The 21,228-nt window shown below is 44.2% G+C and overlaps 1 protein-coding gene across 4 annotated transcripts in view; it reads left to right on the forward strand.

Moving 5' to 3' along the window:
* tec (tec protein tyrosine kinase) overlaps positions 1 to 21,228 on the forward strand; it is a 301,217-nt gene that overhangs the window by 183,241 nt on the left and 96,748 nt on the right. For all 4 annotated transcript variants that reach the window (XM_070870133.1, XM_070870134.1, XM_070870137.1 and 1 more), the window contains 2 exons: positions 19,270 to 19,335; positions 20,462 to 20,516. In XM_070870133.1, the coding sequence (XP_070726234.1) occupies positions 19,270 to 19,335; positions 20,462 to 20,516 (121 nt within the window). The remainder of the gene's footprint in view (positions 1 to 19,269; positions 19,336 to 20,461; positions 20,517 to 21,228) is intronic.

Below are 21,228 nucleotides of genomic sequence, written 5' to 3' on the forward strand. Positions count from 1 at the left end.
TAGGCTAAGTAAATGGCAGATGAAGTATAATGTGGGAAAATGTGAGGTTATCCACTTTGGTAGAAAAAATAAAAAAGCATTTTATTATTTAAATGGGGAGAGATTACAAAATGCTGTGGTACAGAGGGATCGGGGGTCCTTGTATATGAAACACAAAAAGTTAGCACACAGGTACAGCAATTAATTAGGAAAACAAATGGAACGTTGGCCTTTATTGCAAGGGGGATGGAGTATAAATGTACAGAAGTCCTGCTACAACTGTACAGAGTGTTGGTGAGACCACACCTGGAGTACTGAGTACAGTTTTGGTCTCCTTATTTAAGGAGGAATATACTTGCATTGGAGGCAGTTCAGAGAGAAGGTTCATGAGATGAAGGGGTTGTCTTATAAAGAAAGGTTGAGCAGGTTGGGCCTATATTCATTGGAGTTTAGAAGAATGAGAGGTGATCTTATTGAAACGTATAAGAATCTGAGGGGGCTTGACAGGGTAGATGCAGGGAGGATGTTTCCCCTCGTGGGGGAATCTAGAACTAGGGGGCATAGTTTCAGAATAAGGGGTAGCCCATTTAAAACGGAACTGAGGAGGAATTTCTTCTCGCAGAGGGTTGTGAATCTTTGGAATTCTCTACCCCAGAGAGATCTTTGGAGGCTGGGTCATTGAATATATTTAAGGTGGAGATACAGATTTTTGAACGATAAGGGAGTCGAGGGTTATGAGCAGCGGGGAGGGAAGTGGAGTTGTAGCCAAGATCAGATCAGCCGTGATCTTATTGAATGGCGGAGCAGGCTCGAGGTGATAAATGGCCTACTCTTGATCCTATTTCTTATGTTCTTATGTAAGAGCAGGTCAGAGGCTGTGTATTCTGTGGTGAATGTCTCGCCTTCTGACTCCCCAAAGCCTTTCTATCAACTACAAGGCACAAGTCAGGATTGTGATGAAATACTCTCCACTTGCCTGGATAAGTGCAGCTCCATCAGCACTCAAGAATCCTGGCACCATCCAGGAGAAAGCAACCCGCTTGATTGGCACCCTATCCACCACCTTCAACATTCACTTCCTCCATCACCGGCGAGTATGGCTGCAGTGTGTACCATCTATAAGATGCACTGCAGCAACTTGTCAAGGCTTCTTCGACAGCTACTCCCAAACCTGCGATCTCTAGCACTTAGAAGGACAAGGGCAGCAGGTGCATGAGAACATGCAAGTTCCCCTCCAAGTTACACACCATCCTGACTTGGAAATATATCGCTGTTCTTTTATCATCGTTGGGTCAAAATCCTGGAATTCTCTCCCTAAAAGCACTGTGGGAGTACCTTCACGACATGGATTGCAGTGGTTTAATTGCCTTCTCTAGGGAAATTAGGGATGGGCAATAACTGCTGGCCTTGTCAGCGACACCCACATCTCGGGAATGAATAAATAAAAATATTCCCAGCATTCTCTGTATCCAAAGAAGTGGGAGAATTAGCTAATAGCCAAAGTTAATGCTAACACCAAAGCACTGTGGAGTGTCCAGCAGAAAAATGAGATACCGTTGAGTTTGGTTGGAACAGTTTAGGATATTAAAGACTAAGATGTCGGAGAGTTAATGGGAGAGGGAGTTAGTGCTGACAATAAGGAGGTCAGGATCACACTTGTGGGCAGAACAGAGCTATTCAGCATACCTTTATGCTAACCATTGAATTCATTAACTCCACTAAATGAATCAGCGTTTGTGATTCATGACTTTTAACTGTTGTTCTCTTTACCTTTTCCCCTTGCTTTGTTTTGTTCAAGTGCTCACTTACCTTCCAGTTTTCAGTTCTGACAAAGGGTCCACAGCTCTTTATGAAGTTAGTGGAACTGCTATGCATTTCCAGCATTTTCTGTTTTACTCCAAAGCTTGCTGTTCCTCATAAAGATTTTTTATTATTTGCTATAGTTTCCCATTTTTTTCTTTGCACTATTTTTGCTTACTGAGCTATTGTGGCAGAGAGCTTCTGATTCATGTTACTAAAACAGAAGTGGGAAAGTAAGCAATTGGAGCATGTGGTTAACTATCACATGATTTGGATAGCGGCGATATTAGGATTTATTTCCCTGTGATTCTCAGAGGAATATCATAGATACTATAATGTTTATAACTCGGGTAGGATACAAGAGAACCTGCAAGAGAGGAGAGCACAATCTTTAAAAAAAATTGCTAATGCCACTTTTGGCAATTCCTTTCTGCCCTCGCTATTTTACATTGTATCCCCACAAAGTTACAGCCCTTGAAATTTAAGGGGGGTCGGGGGGGAGGTGGTTCACCTGATATCTCGCTGTAAATTTGGTGGGAGACTAGTGAAATCCCAAGGGAAATGAGGTAAATAGCTGAAAATTACTATTCACATTGCTTCTCTGGAGGTCCCAATGGTCTCCTGTTAAAGTTGCAGTGGGAGATCAGGAAAATCTCCCGAGGAATTTTCAGGCTATATATACAGTTTGTAGCATTATTTTATGTCACGCAGTCAAATACAAGAACAACTTGCAATTATATAGTGCCATTAACATAGTCAAATCTCCCAAGATGTTTCACAGAGGCGCAATTAAAAAATGGATGTTGAGCCAAAGAAGGAGATATTAGAAGGGGTGATCAAAGCTTGGTCAAGGAGGTGGGTTTTAAGCTAGTTCTTAATGAAGGAGATGGAGAGCTGCAGACATTTAGCGAGGAGATTTTAGAGCATGTTGTCTAGATGACCGAAGGCAGAGCCACCAATGATGGGACAAAAGGAGTGGGAAAGCACAAGAGGAACAGAGTGTTTGAAAAAAATTGCAATAATGTTGAGGACCCACGCCATGCAGGTATTTAAACAGAAGGATGGGAATTTTACATCCGAGGCGTTGAGGGACAGGGAGCCAAAGTCGGTTGGTGAGGACAAGAGTGATAGGAGGGCAGGACTTGGTGCAGGATATAATACGGGCAGCAGTTTTGGATGAATTAAAGTTTAAGGAGGGTGGCGGATGGGAGGACAGCACAAAGAACATAAGAAATAGGAGCAGAAGTAGGCAATTTGGCCCCTCGAGCTAGTTCTGCCATTCAATATCATGGCTGAACTGATCATGGACTCAGCTCCAACATACATAGATGACCTGGAAGAGGGGACAGAGTGTAGTGTCACAAAATTTGCAGATGACACAAAGATTAATGGGAAAGCGGGTTGTGTAGAGGATACAGAGAGGCTGCAAAGAGATTTAGATAGGTTAAGCGAATGGGCTAAGGTTTGGCAGATGGAATACAATGTCGGAAAATGTGAGGTCATCCACCTGGGAAAAAAAAAACAGTAAAAGGGAATATTATTTGAATGGGGAGAAATTACAACATGCTGCGGTGCAGAGGGACCTGGGGGTCCTTGTGCATAAATCCCCAAAAGTTAGTTTGCAGGTGCAGCAGGTAACCAGGAAGGCGAATGGAATGTTGGCCTTCATTGCAAGAGGGATGGAGTACAAAAGCAGGGAGGTCCTGCTGCAACTGTACAGGGTATTGGTGAAGCCACACCTGGAGTACTGTGTGCAGTTTTGGTCACCTTACTTAAGGAAGGATATACTAGCTTTGGAGAGGGTACAGAGACGATTCACTAGGCTGATACCGGAGATGAGAGGGTTACCTTATGATGATAGATTGAGTAGACTGGGTCTTTACTCGTTGGAGTTCAGAAGGATGAGGGGTGATCTTATAGAAACATTTAAAATAATGAAAGGGATAGACAAGATAGAGGCAGAGAGGTTGTTTCCACTGGTCGGGGAGACTAGAACTAGGGGGCACAGCCCCAAAATACAGGGGAGCCAATTTAAAACCGAGTTGAGAAGGAATTTCTTCTCCCAGAGAGTTGTGAATCTGTGGAATTCTCTGCCCAAGGAAGCAGTTGAGGCTAGCTCATTGAATGTATTCAAATCACAGATCGATAGATTTTTAACCAATAAGGGAATTAAGGGTTATGGGAAGCGGGCAGGTAAGTGGAGCTGAGTCCACGGCCAGATCAGCCATGATCTTGTTGAATGGCGGAGCAGGCTCGAGGGGCTAGATGGCCTACTCCTGTTCCTAATTCTTATGTTCTTATGTTCTCCACTTCCCTGCCCGCTCCTCATAACCCTTTACTACCTTATCGCTCAAAAATCTGTCTATCTCCGCCTTAAATATATGCAGTGACCCAGCCTCCACAGCTCTGTGGGGCATAGAATTCCATAGATTTACAACTCTCTGAGAAGAAATTTCTCCTCATCTCAGTTTTAAATGGGCGGTCCCTTATTCTAAGATTATGTCCCCTAGTTTTAGTTTCCCCTATGAGTGGAAATATCCTCTCTGCATCCACCTTGTCGAGCCCCATCATTATCTTATAAGTTTCAATAAGATCACCTCTCATTCTTCTGAACTCCAATTTATATAGACCCAACCTACTCAACCTATCCTCATAAGTCAACCACCTCCTCTCTGGAATCAACCTAGTGAACCTTCTCTGAACTGCCTCCAATGCAAGTATATTCTTCCTTAAATACGGAGACCAAAACTGTACGCAGTACTCCAGGTGTACCCTCACCAATACCCTGTACAGTTGTAGCTGGACTTCTCTGGTTTTATACTCTAGCCCCTTGCAATGAAGGCCAACATTCCATTTGCCTTCCTGATTACTTGCTGTACCTGCATAGTAACTTTTTGAGTGTCATGCACAAGGACCCCCAGGTCTCTCTGTACTGCAGCACTTTGCAATTTTTCTCCATTTAAATTATAATTTGCTTTTCTATTTTTTCTACCAAAGTGGATAACCTCACATTTTCCCACATTATACTCCATCTGCCAAATATTTGCCCACTCACATAGCCTGTCGATATCCCTTTGCAGATTTTTTGTGTCCTCCTCACAATTTGCTTTCCCTCCCATCTTTGTATCATCAGCAAACTTGGCTACATTATACTTGGTCCCTTCATCCAAGTCATTAATATAGATTGTAAATAGTTGAGGACCCAGCACCAATCCGTGTGGCACCCCACTAGTCACTATTTGCCAACCGGAAAATGACCCATTTATCCTGACTCTCTGTTTTCTGTTAGCATGGATAGAGGATCGGTTAACTAATATATTACCCCCAATCCCGTGAGCTTTTATCTTGTGCAGTAACCTTTTATGTGGCACCTTATCGAATGCCTTCTGGAAATCCAAATACACCACATCCACTGGTTATCCACCCTGCTCATTACATCCTCAAAAGAACTCTAGCAAATTTGTCAAACATGATTTCCCTTTCATAATTTGGCATTGTTGCTAAATTAGGTTACTTTAAGAGTTAAATCATGGCAGGCGAGCCCAGACCCATGTCATGCTCCTCCTGTGCCATGTGGAAAATCAGGGACGCTTCCAGTGTCCCTGACGACTATGTATGCAGGAGGTGTATCCAGCTGTAGCTCCTGATAGACCGCATGACGGCACTGGAGCTGCGGATGGATTCATTCTGGAGCATGCGCGATGCTGAGGATGTCGTGGATAGCACGGTCAGTGAGTTGGTCACACCGCAGGTAAAGGTTACACAGGCAGATAGGGGATGGGTGACCATCAGGCAGAGCAGGAGTAGGAAGGCAGTGCAGGAGTACCCTGCGGTCATCTCCCTCCAAAACAGATATACCGCTTTGGATATTGTTTGGGGAGATGGCTCACCAGGGGAAGGCAGCAGCAGCCAAGTTCATGGCATCGTGGGTGGCTCTGCTGCACAGGAGGGCAGGAAAAAGAATGGAAGAGCTATAGTGATAGGGGATTTTATTGTAAGGGGGATAGACAGGCGTTTCTGCGGTCGCAACCGAGACACCGGGATGGTACGTTGCCTCCCTGGTGCAAGAGTCAAGGATGTCTCGGAGCGGGTGCGCGACATTCTGAAGGGGGAGGGTGAACAGCCAATTGTCGTTGTGCATATAGGTACCAACGATATAGGTAAAAAGCGGGATGCGGTCCTACAAGCTGAACTTGGGGACTAGGAGTTAAATTTAAAAAGTAGGACCTCAAAGGTAGTAATCTCAGGATTGCTACCAGTGCCACATGCTCGTCAGAGTAGGAATCGCAGGATAGCTCAGATGAATACGTGGCTTGAGGGGTGGTGCAAGAGGGAGGGATTCAAATTCCTGGGTTATTGGAACCGGTTCTGGGGGAAGTGGGACCAGTACAAACTGGACGGTCTGCACCTGGGCAGGACCGGAATCAATGTCCTAGGGGGAGTGTTTGCTAGTGCTGTTGGGGAGGGGTTAAACTAATATGGCAGGGGGATGGGAACCTTTGCAGGGAGACAGAGGGGAATAAAATGAAGTTAGAAGCAAAAGATAGAAAGGAGAATAGTAAAAGTGGAGGGCAGAGAAACCCAAGGCAAAAATCCAAAAGAGCCACATTACAGCAAAATTCTAAAGGGACAAAGATTGTTAAAAAGACAAGCCTGAAGGTTCTGTGTCTCAATGCGAAGAGTATTCGTAATAAGGTGGATGAATTAACTGTGCAGGCAGGTATTAACGATTATGATATAATTGGGATTACGGAGACATGGTTCCAGGGTGACCAAGGTTGGGAACTCAACATCCAGTGGTATTCAACATTCAGGAAAGATAGACAGAAAGGAAAAGGAGGTGGGGTAGTGTTGCTGGTCAAAGAGGAAATTAACGCAATAGTAAGAAAGGACATTAGCCTGGATGATGTGGAATCTGTATGGGTAGAGCTGCGGAATATCGAAGGGCAGAAAACGTAAGTGGGAGTTCTGTACAGACCACCAAACAGTAGTAGTGAGGTTGCGGATGGCATCAAACAAGAAATTAGGGATGTGTGCAATAAAGATACAGCAGTTATCATGGGCGACTTTCATCGATACATAGATTGGGTTAACCAAGTTGGTAGCAATGCGATGGAGGACGATTTCTTGGCGTGTATTAGGGATGTCTTTCTAGACCAATATGTCGAGGAACCAACTAGAGAGCTGGCCATCCTAGACTGGGTGATGTGTAATGAGAAAGGACTAATTAGCAATCTTGTTGTGCGAGGCCCCCTGGGGAAGAGTGACTATAATATGGTAGAATTCTTTATTCAGATGGAGAGTGACAGTGTTAATTCAGAGACTAGGGGGTCCTGAACTTAAGGAAAGGTAACTTCGATGGTATGAGACGTGAATTGGCTAGGCTAGACTGGCAAATGATACTTAAAGGGTTGACAGTGGATAGGCAATGGCAGACATTTATAGATTACATGGATGAACTTCAACAATTGTACATCCCTGTATGGAGTAAAAATAAAAAGGGGAAGGTGGCTCAACCGTGGCTAACAAGGGAAATTAGGAAGGGTGTTAAATCCAAGGAAGAGGCATATAAATTGGCCAGAAAAAGCAGCAAACCTGAGGGCTGGGAGAAATTTAGAATTTATCAGAGGATAACAATGGGTCGAATTAGGATGGGGAAAATAAAGTATGAGAGGAAGCTTGCAGGGAACATAAAAACTGACTGCAAAAGCTTCTATAGATATGTGAAAAGAAAAAGATTAGTGAAGACCAACGTAGGTCCCTTGCAGAAAGAATCAGGTGAATTTATAATGGGGAACAAAGAAATGGCAGACCAATTGAACAAATACTTTGGATCTGTCTTCACTAAGGAAGACATAAATAACCTTCCGGAAATTCGAGGGTTTCGAGGGTCTAGCGAAAAGAAGGAACTGAAGGAAATCCTTATTAGTCAGGAGATTGTGTTAGGGAAATTGATGGGATTGAAGGCCGGTAAATCCCCAGGGCCTGATGGTCTGCATCCCAGAGTACTTAAGGAAGTGGCCCTAGAAATAGTGGATGCATTGGTGATCATTTTCCAACATTCTATTGACTCTGGATCAGTTCCTATGGACTGGAGGGTAGCTAATGTAACCCCACTTTTTAAAAACGAGGGAGAGCGAAAATGGGGAATTATAGATCGGTTAGCCTGACATCGGTGGTGGGGAAAATGTTGGAATGAATTATTAAAGATGAAATAGCAGCGCATTTGGAAAGCGGTGACGGGATCGGTCCAAGTCAGCATGGATTTATGAAAGGGAAATCATGCTTGACAAATCTTCTCGAATTTTTTGAGGATGTAACTATTATAGTGGACAAGGGAGAACCAGTGGATGTGATGTATTTGGACTTTCAAAAAGCTTTTGACAAGGTCCCACATAAGAGATTAGTGTGCAAAATTAAAACACATGGTATTGGGGGTAATGTATTGAAGTGGATAGAGAACTGGTTCGCAGACAGGAAGCAGAGAGTTGAAATAAACGGGTCCTTTTCAGAATGGCAAGCAGTGACCAGTGGGGTGCCACAAGGTTCGGTGTTGGGACCACAGCTATTTACATTATACATCAATGATTTAGATGAAGGAATTGAATGTAATATCTCCAAGTTTGCAGATTACACTAAGCTGGGTGGCAATGTGAGCTGTGCGGAGGATGCTAAGAGACTGCAGGGTGACTTGGACAGGTTAGGTGAGTGGGCAAATGCATGGCAGATGCAGTATAATGTGGATAAATGTGAGGTTATCATCTTTGGTGGCAAAAACAGGAAGACAGAATATTATCTGAATGCTGACAGATTAGGAAAAGGGGAGTGTAACGAGACCTGGCTGTCATGGTACATCAGTCATTGAAGTTTGGCATGCAGGTACAGCAGGCGATGAAGAAGGCAAATGGCATGTTGGCCTTCATAGCTCGAGGATTTGAGTATAGGAGCAGGGAGGTCTTACTGCAGTTGTACAGGGCCTTGGTGAGTCCACACCTGGAACATTGTATTCAGTTTTGATCCCCTAATCTGAGGAAGGACGTTCTTGCTATTGAGGGAGTACAGTGAAGGTTCACCAGATTGATTCCTGGGATGGCAGGACTGACATATCAGGAGAGACTGGATCAACTGTGCTTGTATCCAGTGGAGTTTAGAAGAATGAGTGGGGATCTCATAGAAACATATAAATTTCTGACGGGATTGGACAGGTTAGAGGCAGGAAGAATGTTCCCGTTGCTGTGGAGTTCCAGAACCAGGGGTCACAGTCTAAGAATAAGGGGTAAGCCATTTAGGATCGAGATGAGGAGAAACTTCTTCACTCAGAGTGGTTAAGCTGTGGAATTCTCTACCGCAGAATGTTGTTGAGGCCAGTTCGTTAGATATATTCAGAAGGGAGTTAGATATGGCCCTTACGACCATAGGGATCAAGGGAGAGAAAGCAGGAAAGGGGTACTGAGGTTGAATGATCAGCCATGGTATTATTGAATGGCAGTGCAGGCTCAAAGGGCCGAATGGCCTGCTCCTGCAACTAATTTCTATGTTTCTATAAAACCATGCTGACTCTGCTTGATTGAATTATGCTTTTCCAAATGTCCCACTACTGCTTCCTTAATAATAGACTCCAGCATTTTCCCAACAACAGATGTTAGGCTAACTGGTCTATAGTTTCCTGCTTTTTGTCTGGCTCCTTTTTTAAATAGGGGTGTTACATTTGCGGTTTTCCAATCTGCTGGGACCGCTCCAGAATCCAGGGAATTTTGGTAGATTACAACCAATACATCCACTATCTCTGCAGCCACTTCTGTTAAGACCCTCGGATGTAAGGCATCAGGTCCAGGGGACTTGTCTGCTTTTAGTCCCTTATTTTACCTAATACTACTTCATTAGTGATAGTGATTATATTGAGTTCCTCCCTACCTATAGCCCCTTGGTTATCCACTATTGGGTTGTTTTTCGTGTCTTCTACTGTGAAGACCGATACAAAATATCTGTTCAAAGTCTCTGCCATTTCCCTGTTCTCCATTATTAATTCCCCAGTGTCATTCTCTAGGGGATCAACATTTCATTTAGCCACTCTTTTCCTTTTTATGTACCTGTAGAAACTCTTACTATCTGTTTTTATATTTCGTGCTAGTTTACTTTCATAATCTAGCTTCCCTCTCTTAATAATTTTTTTAGTCGTCCTCTGCTGGCTTAAAAAGATTTCCCAATCCTCTGGCTTCCCACTCGGCTTGGCCAGATTGTGTGCCCTTGTTTTTAATTGGATACCATCCTTTATTTCTTTAGTTAGCCACGGATGGCTATCTTTTCTTTTATACCTTTTCCTCCTCACTGGAATATATTTTTCTTGAGAGTTATGAAATATCTCCTTAAATGTCTGCCACTGCTCATCAACCGTCCCATTCTTTAGTCTATTTTCCCGGTGCACTTTAGCCAACTCTGCCCTCATACCTTTGTAGTCTCCTTTATTTGAGCTTAGGACCCTGGTTTGAGAACCAACTTTCTCACTCTCTAACTGAATTTGAAATTCAACCATGTTATGGAGAGAGATCATTGGAATAGTTGAGCCTGAGGATGACAAATGCATGGATGAGGGTTTTGGCATTCAGTTACATTTGGACTGAGGTATGGATGGAGGTGGATGAAATGGAGGCGGAAGTAGACAGAGAGAAAACTAAGCTTGGCATCTAATAGGATGCAGAAGTTACAAACAGCCTGACAAAAATGACTGAATTGAATTAATGGTCAAGGTACAGGGTTTATGATGGAGGGTTGAAAATGATGACTTCAGTTTTACCATTGTTTAGCTGGAGGAAATTATGGCTCGTCCATGACCGGATAATTTGTTATAGTCACCCCTTATCAAAAACTGTTTCATTTTCAGTGCTTCTCTCAGGAGAACATAGTTACACTGCGAGAAACTCTTATAGCTTCTTATTTAACACATTTTTGAATGGAAGATTCTAAACAAATCGTAAGCAGAATCTATTTAAGCCATTTATCATGAGACTACTTTATATATTATGTTTTGGAATTATATAATTGTTTTTAATTAACAATTTAGATTTTCCACATCAGTTTTAAGATGTTGAAGAAAGCTGCTTCTTTAATGGACACTGCAAAGAAAATTTGAATGGTATTTTCAAATTGCTATTACATATAATGCAGCTGATTTGCAACAGAAATAAAGGTTTAGCCATCAAAAGCCCTAATACAGTTATGTAGAAAATCTGCAGGACCGTTATTTCTTCCGGTAAATAATATTCAGCCTTCTCTGTCTAATTTTCATAAACATAACACAAGAAATAGGAGCAGGTGTAGCCCATTTGGCCCCTCGAACCTGCTCCGCCATTCAATAATATCATAGCTGATCTGACCTTGGCCTCAACTGCACTCTCTGCCCACTCCCCATCATCCTTGACTCCCTCTTCGTTCAAAAATCTACCTCCACCTTAAATATATTCAATGGCCCAGCCTCCACAGCTCTCTGGGGTAGAGAATTCCAAAGATTCACGACCCTCAGAGAAGAAATTCCTCCTAATTTCCGTTTTAAATAGGCGACCCCTTATTTTGAAACTGTGCCCCCTAGTTCTAGATTCCTCTACGAGGGGAAACATCCTCTCTGCATCTACCCTGTCAAGCCCCCTCAGAATCTTTTTGTTTCAATAAAATCACCTCTTATTCTTCTAAACTCCAATAAGTACAGGTTGAACACCTCTTATCCGGGACTCCCTTTTCCGGCACCACCCCTCATCTGGCATCATTCCTGGCCGCTGGGTAGTGCATGCGCCATCACTTCTCTGGGCCCGCCGACACTTCTCGGGGCCCGCCGACACTTCTCGGGGCCCGCCGACACTTCTTGGAGGCTGCCAGCCCGCCGACCTCCTCCCCCCCCCCCCAACTTCAGGCGACCTCCTTCCCCCCCCCCGCCCCCCCCCCCCCCCCCCCCCCCCCCCCCCGCCTTCACCCGGGCTGCCTTACCCCTCACCCGGGCTGACTTACTCTCTTTCCCCCCGCCCCCGCCTCGGGCCGATGACCTCCACTCATCTGGCAAAATCCCTCATTCGGCACAGGCCAGGTCCCGAGGGTGCCGGATAAGGGAGGTTCAACCTGAATAGGCCCAACCTGCTCAACCTTTCTTCATAAGACAACCCCTTCATCTCAGGAATCAACCTAGTGAACCTTCTCTGAACTGCCTCCAATGCAAGTATATCCCTCCTTAAATAAGGAGACTGGAACTGTACTCAGTACTCCAGGTGTGGTCTCACCAACACCCTGTATAGTTGTAGCAGGACTTCCCTACTTTTATACTCCATCCCCCTTGCAATAAAGGCCAACATTCCATTTGCCTTCCTAATTACTGGCTGTACCTGCATGCTAACTTTTTGTGTTTCATGTACAGGGACCCCCAGATCACTCTATACCGCAACATTTTGTAATCTCTCTCCAATTAAATAAGAATTTGCTTTTTTATTTTTCCTACCAAAGTGGATAACTTCACATTTTCCCACATTATACTCCAACTGCCAAATTTTTGCCCACTCACTTAGCCTATCTATAGCCCTTTGCAAATTCTTTGCATGCTCCTCACAACTTGCTTTCCCACCTATTTTTGTATCATTAGCAAATTTGGCTACATTGCACTCGATCCCTTCATCCAAGCCATTAATATAGATTATAAATAGTTGAGGCCCCAGCACCGATCCCTTGTGGCATCCCACCAGTTAGTTTGCCAATCTGAAAATGACCCATTTATCCTGCCTCTTTGTTTTCTGTTAGTTAGCTAATCCTCTATCAATGCTAATATATTACCCCAACACCGTGAGCTCTTATCTTTTGCAGCAATCTTTCATGTGGCACCCTTATCGAATGCCAACTGGAAATCCAAATACACAGCATCTACTGGTTCCCTTTGATCCACCCTGCTCATTACATCCTCAAAGAACCCCAGCAAATTTGTCAAACATGATTTCCCTTTCATAAAACCATGCTAAATCTGCTTGACTGTATTATGATTTTCTAAATGCCTTGCTACTGTTTCCTTAATAATGGACTCCAGCAGTTTCCCAATGTTAGGCTAACTGGTCTACAGTTGCCTGTTCTCTGCCTCCCTCCTTAAATAGGAGTTTACATTTGCAGCCTTTGGACCAGTACTTTGTGGCTAACGAGCTGGACGGAGAAGGAAGCACCGACCTACAGCCTCGTGAAGAATCTTCTGGCTCCGGTGAAACCCACAGATAAGTCGTATGAGGAGCTGTGTACACTGGTTCGGGAGTATCTGAACCCGAGGGAGAGCGTGGTGATGGCGAGGTATCGGTTCTACACGTGCCAGCGATTGAAAGTCAGAAAGTGGCGAGCTACGTCGCCGAGCTAAGGCGACTTGCAGGACAATGTGAGTTTGATGGCTACGTGGAGCAAATGCTCAGAGACTTCTTTGTACTGGGCATTAGCCACGAGACCATCCTACGAAAACTTTTGACTGCAGAGACACCGACCCTCAGTAAGGCCATTGTGATAGCACAGGCGTTTATGTCCACCAGTGATAACACAAATAAATCTCTCAGCACACAAGTGCTAGCAATGTTCATAAATTAACTGGAACTGTGTTTGCGAGCAGAAATGTACAGTGCAGAACCCACGAGCTGTAACTGCCAGTAGGCCTCAGGTGACCCAGATGACTCACAGTCCCCAACAAAGGATGAATGCAAAGCCTATTCATGCCGCTTCAAAGGGTATGTTTGCAAGAGCTGTGGAACAATGGGGCACCTCCAACGAGCTTGCAAACGAGCTGCACGCTCTGCAAAAACCTGCTAACCACCACGTGGTAGAGGAAGATCGGTCCATGGTGGATCAATGCAATTTTGAGCCTCAGAGAGAGGAGGCAGATGCTGAAGTACATGGGGTGCACACATTTCCGACAAAATGTCCACCTATAATGCTAAACGTAAAATTGAATGGCTTACCCATAGCAATGGAACTGCACACTGGCGCTAGCCAATCCATCATGAGTAAAAAGATGTTTGAGAGACTGGTGCAACAAGGCATTCAGATGAGCCCTGAGCCCCATCCACACGAAACTGAGAACGTACATCAAAGAGCTTATCACTGTCCTGAGCAGCACCATGGTCAAGGTCACCTATGAGGGCACAGTGCACGAACTGCCACTCTGGATTGTCCCGGGCGATGGCCCCACACTGCTTGGAAGGAGCTGGCTGGGCAAAATCTGCTGGAACTGGGATGACATCCGAGCGCTAACACATGTTGCTGAGGACTCATGTACCCAGGTTGTGAACAAATTTCCTTCCCCTTTTTGAGCCAGGCATTGGAAACTTCTCCGGGGCGAAGGTGCGGATCCACTTGGTCCCAGAGGCATGACCCATTCACCACAAGGCGCGAGCGGTACCTCACATGATGAGGGAGAGTGGAAATCGAGCTGGACAGACTGCAACACGAGGGCATCATCTCCCCAGTGGAATTCAGCGAGTGGGCCAGCCCGATTGTTCCAGTACTACAAAGAGATGGCACGGTCAGGATTTGCGGCGATTATAAAGTAACTATTAATCGTTTCTCGCTGCAGGACCAATACCCGCTACCTAAAGCAGACGACCTATTTGCTGGCAGGAGGCAGGACGTTCACCAAGCTCGACCTGATTTCGGCCTACATGCTGCAGGAGCTGGAGGAATCTTTGAAGGGCCTCACCTGCATCAACACGCACAAGGGACTGTTCATCTACAACAGATGCCCGTTTCGAATTCAGTCGGCTGCAGCGATCTTCCAGAGAAACATGGAGAGCCTACTCAAGTCGGAACCACACACGGTGGTCTTTCAGGACGACGTATTAGTCATGGGTCGGGACACCGCTGAGCACCTACAAAACCTGCAGGAGGTCCTCCAGTGACTGGATCGCGTATGGCTGCGGCGGACGAGGTCGGAATGCGTCTTCATGGCAACAGAAGTGGAGTTTTTGGGGAGAAAGATTGCGGCGGACGGCATTCGGCCCACAGACGCCAAAGGAGAGGCTATCAGGAACGCGCCCAGGCCACAGAACGTCACGGAACTGCGGTCGTTCGTGGGACTCCTCAACTATTTTGGTAACTTCCTGCCGGGGTTATACACCCTTTTAGAGCCCCTACATGTGTTATTGTGCAAAGGTGAGAACTGGGTATGGGGAAAAAAAACAAGTAATTGTTTTTGAGAAAGCCAGAAACATTTTATGCTCCAACAAGCTGCTTGTATAACCCGTTTAAAAGACTTGTGCTAGCATGTGACGCATCATCATACGCAGTCGGGTGTGTATTACAACAAGCTAACGTTGCGGCAAAGTTGCAACCTGTCGCCTATGCTTCCAGGAGCTTGTCTAAGGCCGAGAGGGCCTACAGCATGATTGAGAAAGAGGCATTAGCGTGTGTGTTCGGGGTAAAGAAAATGCATCAGTACTGTTTGGCCTCAAATTTGAACTGGAAACCGATCACAAGCCCCTCACATCCCTGTTCGCTGAAAACAAGGGGATAAATACTAATGCCTCAGCCCGCATACAAAGGTGGGCACTCACACTATCAGCATATAAATATATCATCCGCCACAGGCCAGGCACCGAGAACTGTGCGGATGCTCTCAGTCGGCTACCATTGCCCACCACGGGGGTGGAAATGGCGCAGCCTGCAAACTTGTTGATGGTGGCACAGCCCGCAGACTTGTTGATGGTCATGGAAGCGTTTGAAAATGATAAATCACCTGTCACGGCCCGCCAGATTAGGACTTGGACCAGCCAAGATCCTCTGCTGTCCCTAGTAAAAAACTGTGTACTGCATGGGAGCTGAGCCAGCATCCCCGTTGAAATGCAAGAGCCAATCAAGCCGTTCCAGCGGCAGAAGGACGAGCTGTCCATTCAGGCAGACTGCCTGTTGTGGGGTAACCATGTAGCGCTACCAAAAAAGGGCAGGGAGACATTCATCTCGGATCTCCACAGCACACCCCCGGGTATAGTAATGATGAAAGCAATAGCCAGATCCCACGTGTGGTGGCCTGGTATCGACTCTGACTTAGAGTCCTGTGTACAGCAATGCAGCGTATGTGCTCAGTTGAGCAATGCGCCCAGAGAGGCACCACTAAGTTTGTGGTCCTGGCCCTCCAGACCATGGTCGAGGATCGATGTCGACTATGTGGACCTGTTTCTCGGTAAAATGTTCCTAGTGGTGGTGGTGGATGCTTTTTCAAAATGGATTGAATGTGAAATAATGTCGGGAAGCACCGCCACCGCCACCATTGAAAGCCTGAGGGCCATGATTGTCACCCATGGCCTGCCTGACATACTGGTCAGTGACAACGGGCCATATTTCACCAGTGCCGAATTTAAAGAATGCATGATCCACAATGGGATCAAACATTTCACCTCGGCCCCGTTTAAACCAGCCTCCAATGCGCAGACAGAGCGGGCAGTACAAACCATCAAACAGAGCCTTAAACGAGTCACAGAAGGCTCACTCCAAACCCGCCTGTCCCGAGTACTGCTCAGCTACTGCACGAGACCCCACTCGCTCACAGGGGTGTCTCCGGCTGAGCTACTCATGAAAAGGACACTTAAAACCAGACTCTCGCTGGTTCACCCCAACCTGCATGATCAGGTAGAGAGCAGGCGGCAGCAACAAAATGTAAACGATGGTCGCGCCACTGTGTCAGGGGAAATTGATCTGAATGACCCTGTGTATGTGCTAAGCTATGGACATGGTCCCAAGTGGATCGCGGGCACGGTGATAGCTAAAGAAGGGAATAGGGTGTTTGTAGTCAAACTAGACAATGGACAAATTTGCAGAAAGCATCTGAACCAAACGAGGCTGCGGTTCACAGACTGCCCTGAACAACCCACAGCAGACACCATCTTTTTCGAGCCCACAACACACAACCAAAGGATCAACGACACCACGCCGGACCAGGAAATCGAACCGATCACGCCCAACAGCATAGCAAGGCCAGGCTCACCCAGCTGCCCTGCAGGGCCAACAACACGCCAGCCCAGCGAGGGCACAGCCAACACAACAGAACAGACATTTGTACCGAGGCGGTCCACCAGGGAAAGAAAGGCTCCCGACCACCTCACCTTGTAAATAGTTTCCACTTTGATTTTGGCGGGGAAGTGATGTTGTGTATCTGTAAAGCATGCACTCCCATGTTCTGCCACCAGGGGCCTCATCCCCTGAAGTCCCTTGGGAGCACTGTATATAAGCCAGCCCCTAAGGCCTGTTCCTCACTCTGGAGTGTCTTATTAAAGACTGAGATCACTGTTACTTTAACCTCCCTGTGTGCAGCCTCATCTGTGTTAGGAACACAATAGATTTGTCCAATCAATATGAAGATTAAAATCGCCCATGATTATTGCAGTACCTTTCTTACAAGCTTCCATTATTTCTTGATGTATACTCTGTCCTACAGTGTAACTACTGATGGAGGCCTATCAACTACACCCATCAGTGAATTCTTCCCCATATTATTTTTTTATCTCCACCCAAACTGATTCTACCTCTTGATCTTCTGAGCCAATATCATTTTCACAACTGCACATATCTCATCCTTTATTAACAGAGCTACCCCACCTACTTTTCCTTTCTGCCTATCCTTCTGAAATGTCAAATACCCCTGAATATTCAGTTCACAGCCTTGGTCACCTTGCAACCACATCTCTGTAATGGCTATCAGATCATACCCATTTATTTCTATTTGTGCCATCAACTCATCTATCTTGTTACGAATGCTGCATGCATTCAGATAAAGAGCTTTTAATTTTGTCTTTTTACCATTTTTCCCTACTCTGACCCACTTTCTGATGCACTCTTGTTTATGCATTCTGTCCCTTCCTGTCACATTTGGTTATCATTACCCCTATCGCTATCCTGCACTATTGCCACCTCCTTTCCCTTTGACTTTTTAAATTTCCACTCACCTGATCCTTCCGCCCCTCCCGCCCCCCCCCCCTCAACTATTTACTTTAACCTGGGCTATAAAGAGGGCTTTATTCGATTTGCCAGGACACTGGTCCCAGCGTGGTTCAAGTGAAGCCCGTTCCGACAGAACAACTCCCTCTTATCCCAGTACTGGTGCCACTGCCCCATGAATCAAAACCTATTTCTCCCACACCAATCTTTGAGCCACACATTCATCTCTCTCATTTTATTTACCCTATGCAAATTTGCTCGTGGGTGTCATGCTTGAGGTTATGAGCCACCAGGGGGCGCCACTGTCCGAGGTCATTGGGCTGTACACGTGTGTGCGGGCCAGGTATATAAAGCAAGCCACCATGTAATGTGGGCACTTTGGGGCCCGAATAAAGTTGAGCCAGGTTTGCACCTGAGTGAGTTTACAGTATTCAGTCTATCGAGTTATTACGTACATAACAGTGGGTCAGGTAGTAAACTTTTGTGGTTCTGCTTTCTGTCATCAAATTATGGACTGACAGAGCAAGTTTATTACCTTTGTGGTTCTATCAACAAATTATGGACTGCCAGAGCAAGTTTATTACCTTTGTGGTTCTATCATCAAATTATTGACTGGCGGTGCAAGTTTTCCACTTGATGGGATCCATTAGTATCACGTGCTTCCAGGATACAATTTAAAGTTACAGGTGTTGAAAGAAAACAAGAAATCAAGGCAACTTTTTAAAAATAAATTGATAAAATTATGGAATAGATTACCAACAGGGATGATGGAACGGAAACATTTAAAAAAAATAATTTGATGAGTTCCTGTTGGGAAAGGGGATGCAGACTAATAGTTCTAGAATCACAGTAAAGAGGCTGATGCAAGGTTTTGAATGGTAGGCTGGAGCCACCAATGATCATCTACTCCTGCCCCAAACATTACTTTGTTACCATGTATATTGCTATGTAGATATAGTCTGACTGGATGCCCCTCTACTCTGTGACAACATGCCACTACCACAGTCTTAGAATAGCACTTTTTACTGAACTGTTGTGCATTTTTACTTCTCTTTAATCAGCCAATGGTCTTTCTTGGTAAGGTTGCTAATTAAGCGTTAGTTTGTGCAAATTATGGGAGTATTTTACTACAGACCAATGTTGATTTGGAATTGTGTTGAAATTCCCAAATTTAGTACAGTTACAGCTACTTATCCATCTGGGTTGGTCAAAGAGGCAAAAGAACAGTGTGATGATTCATTGCACACGTGATGATCTTGGCCCAATTTCAGCTTTGTTTATTTGCTCAGGCAATATCTTAGGTACTTTATAAATTTTGTATCAAATCTCTTTAATGTTATAAGAAGTGGACGCTGTCATTCACATTCTCCAAACATTAAAAACTAATGGCTGCTGGAAAGAATGCAGCCAAGGCTGCAGTACAATTTTGGTCTCGCTGGTTATATTTGGGCTCTGCAGACTATAGTCTCACAGTGGTAATATAGTAAAAGCGCAACCTAAAATACAAATAAATGTTGATGGTACGTGTATCACGAGAATCTTTCAATATGTTTTCTTTTCCAGATGTGAGGGCTACATACCAAGTAACTACGTCACTGAGAAGAAATCCAATAACCTAGAAAAATATGAGTAAGTCGAGCAATTTTCTAAATTGCAGTTATATGTTAGGATTTTTCTGTTCTGTGTCTAATCACCGAAAACTAAGATTTTGAGCCAGAAGTGCTTGGGTTCAATCCCCACTCCAGAGAGTTGAGCGGATAATCTAGGCTGACACGTCAGTGTAGTACTGAAGGAGTGCTGCACTGCCATCTTTTGGATGAGACATTAAACTGAGGCCCGTCTGCCCTCAGTTGGATGTAAAAGATCCCATAGCACTTTTCGGAGAAGAGCGAGCATGTTGTCTGCAGTATTCTATGCAATATTTATCCCTCAACTAACATCATGCAAATAGATTATTTTGTCATTTATGTCATTGCTGTTTGTGGGACCTGCTGAGAGCATATTGGCTGCTGCATTTCCCTACATTACAACTGTGACTACACTTCAAAAGTACTTAATTACTGTGAAATGCTTTAAGGCATTCTGTACTCGTGAATGGTGCTATATAATGCAAGCCTTTCTTGCTCTCTTTCTCGTGTTCTCTTTTCTCTCTCTCTCTCTCTCTCTCTCTTTCTCTCGATTGCTGAGTCCTGTAGCTGATAGAAAAAAAATCCAAATATATATTTGTAGAGAAGGCTCGAGTCGAGCATAAACGCCGGCATGAACTGGTTGGACTGAATGGCCTGTTTCTGTGCCATATATCCTGTGTAATTGTTTGTAATATCACCAAAATGGTCACTATTTTAAAAAAAAAAACTGTGGTTATTAACATTTTCAAAGAATGAACTGCCCTTCTGTTGTTAAATTCAATAGTTATTTTGTCACAGTTACTTAGCAGAGCATCACAAAATATGATTTAGGAAACAGCCAGGTCCATAAAGCACCTCAGAGCAAGTTCGCACACAGCCAGTTTCTAAATAATTGAACATTCTTTTTTACTAACAAAATACTTTACAAAGAAAGTGACCAATGCTGCAATGATCTTGCATCTATTTTAGATAGTTTGATCCATGGCTCTTAACAATAAAAATCTTCTGCAAAGAGATGAATGACTAGTTCTGTTTTAGATTGCGTTGGTTCATAAACAATAATACTGAAGATCCAGTTTGATGGAAATTATGCCTAATTTCTCTACCCTTTTCTCTATTTTATCTAGGTGGTATTGCAAAAATGTTAATAGAAGTAAAGCAGAACATTTGCTGAAATCTGAGGTAATGGTGGATTATGTTCTTCATTTTACGTGGAAATTACATCATTAATATTTAGTGCTCAAAAAAACTGTCTAAGGCCTATTCTGGTTGGGTAAATTAGATTCGTTGATAAAAACAACTAAAATAGAATAAAATTGCTGGTTACTTTTTCATAGTTGTGCTCTTGTTAAATTTAGCATTTATCTTGTTGGAAAATACCAAACATATGTATGATAACATGTTACAGTATTCAGTGTTGTAAGTAAGCTTGCAGTATTTATAAATCGTTTACACAAACGCTGTACATTAAGAAAATAGAAAGGACATTAACTTAAATCCTAGAGCTATCTCCCGAGTTTCTGCTGTGCATGCATTTCCAATTGAAAAAATAAATCAGGGAGTAGGAAGCTCCAGCTTGAAACAGTTTGAGGGGGTCTTGTTATTTTCCAAAATTAGAATGTGCTAAGTGCAATTTATATCAGAGAAGTGCAAAATATCATTGTACTCTTGAGTTCTAAAGTGTCTAGGAAACATAGAAAAATATTTTTCCAATTTGCTTTTTTGCACCCCAACACACTTTAGACTAAATGCTCTTGAATGTGAACCATAGATTTCTTTTCCTACTTTTTAAATACATTTAACAGATGTGTTACTTTCCTTATTCAGAACTGGATTAAAAAAAATGTACAGCATTTAAAAAGGAGCAGAATGAAGGTGGAGGGAGAAAAATACA

This window comes from Pristiophorus japonicus, chromosome 2 (genome assembly GCF_044704955.1).
Source record: "Pristiophorus japonicus isolate sPriJap1 chromosome 2, sPriJap1.hap1, whole genome shotgun sequence".
NCBI lineage: Eukaryota > Metazoa > Chordata > Chondrichthyes > Pristiophoridae > Pristiophorus > Pristiophorus japonicus.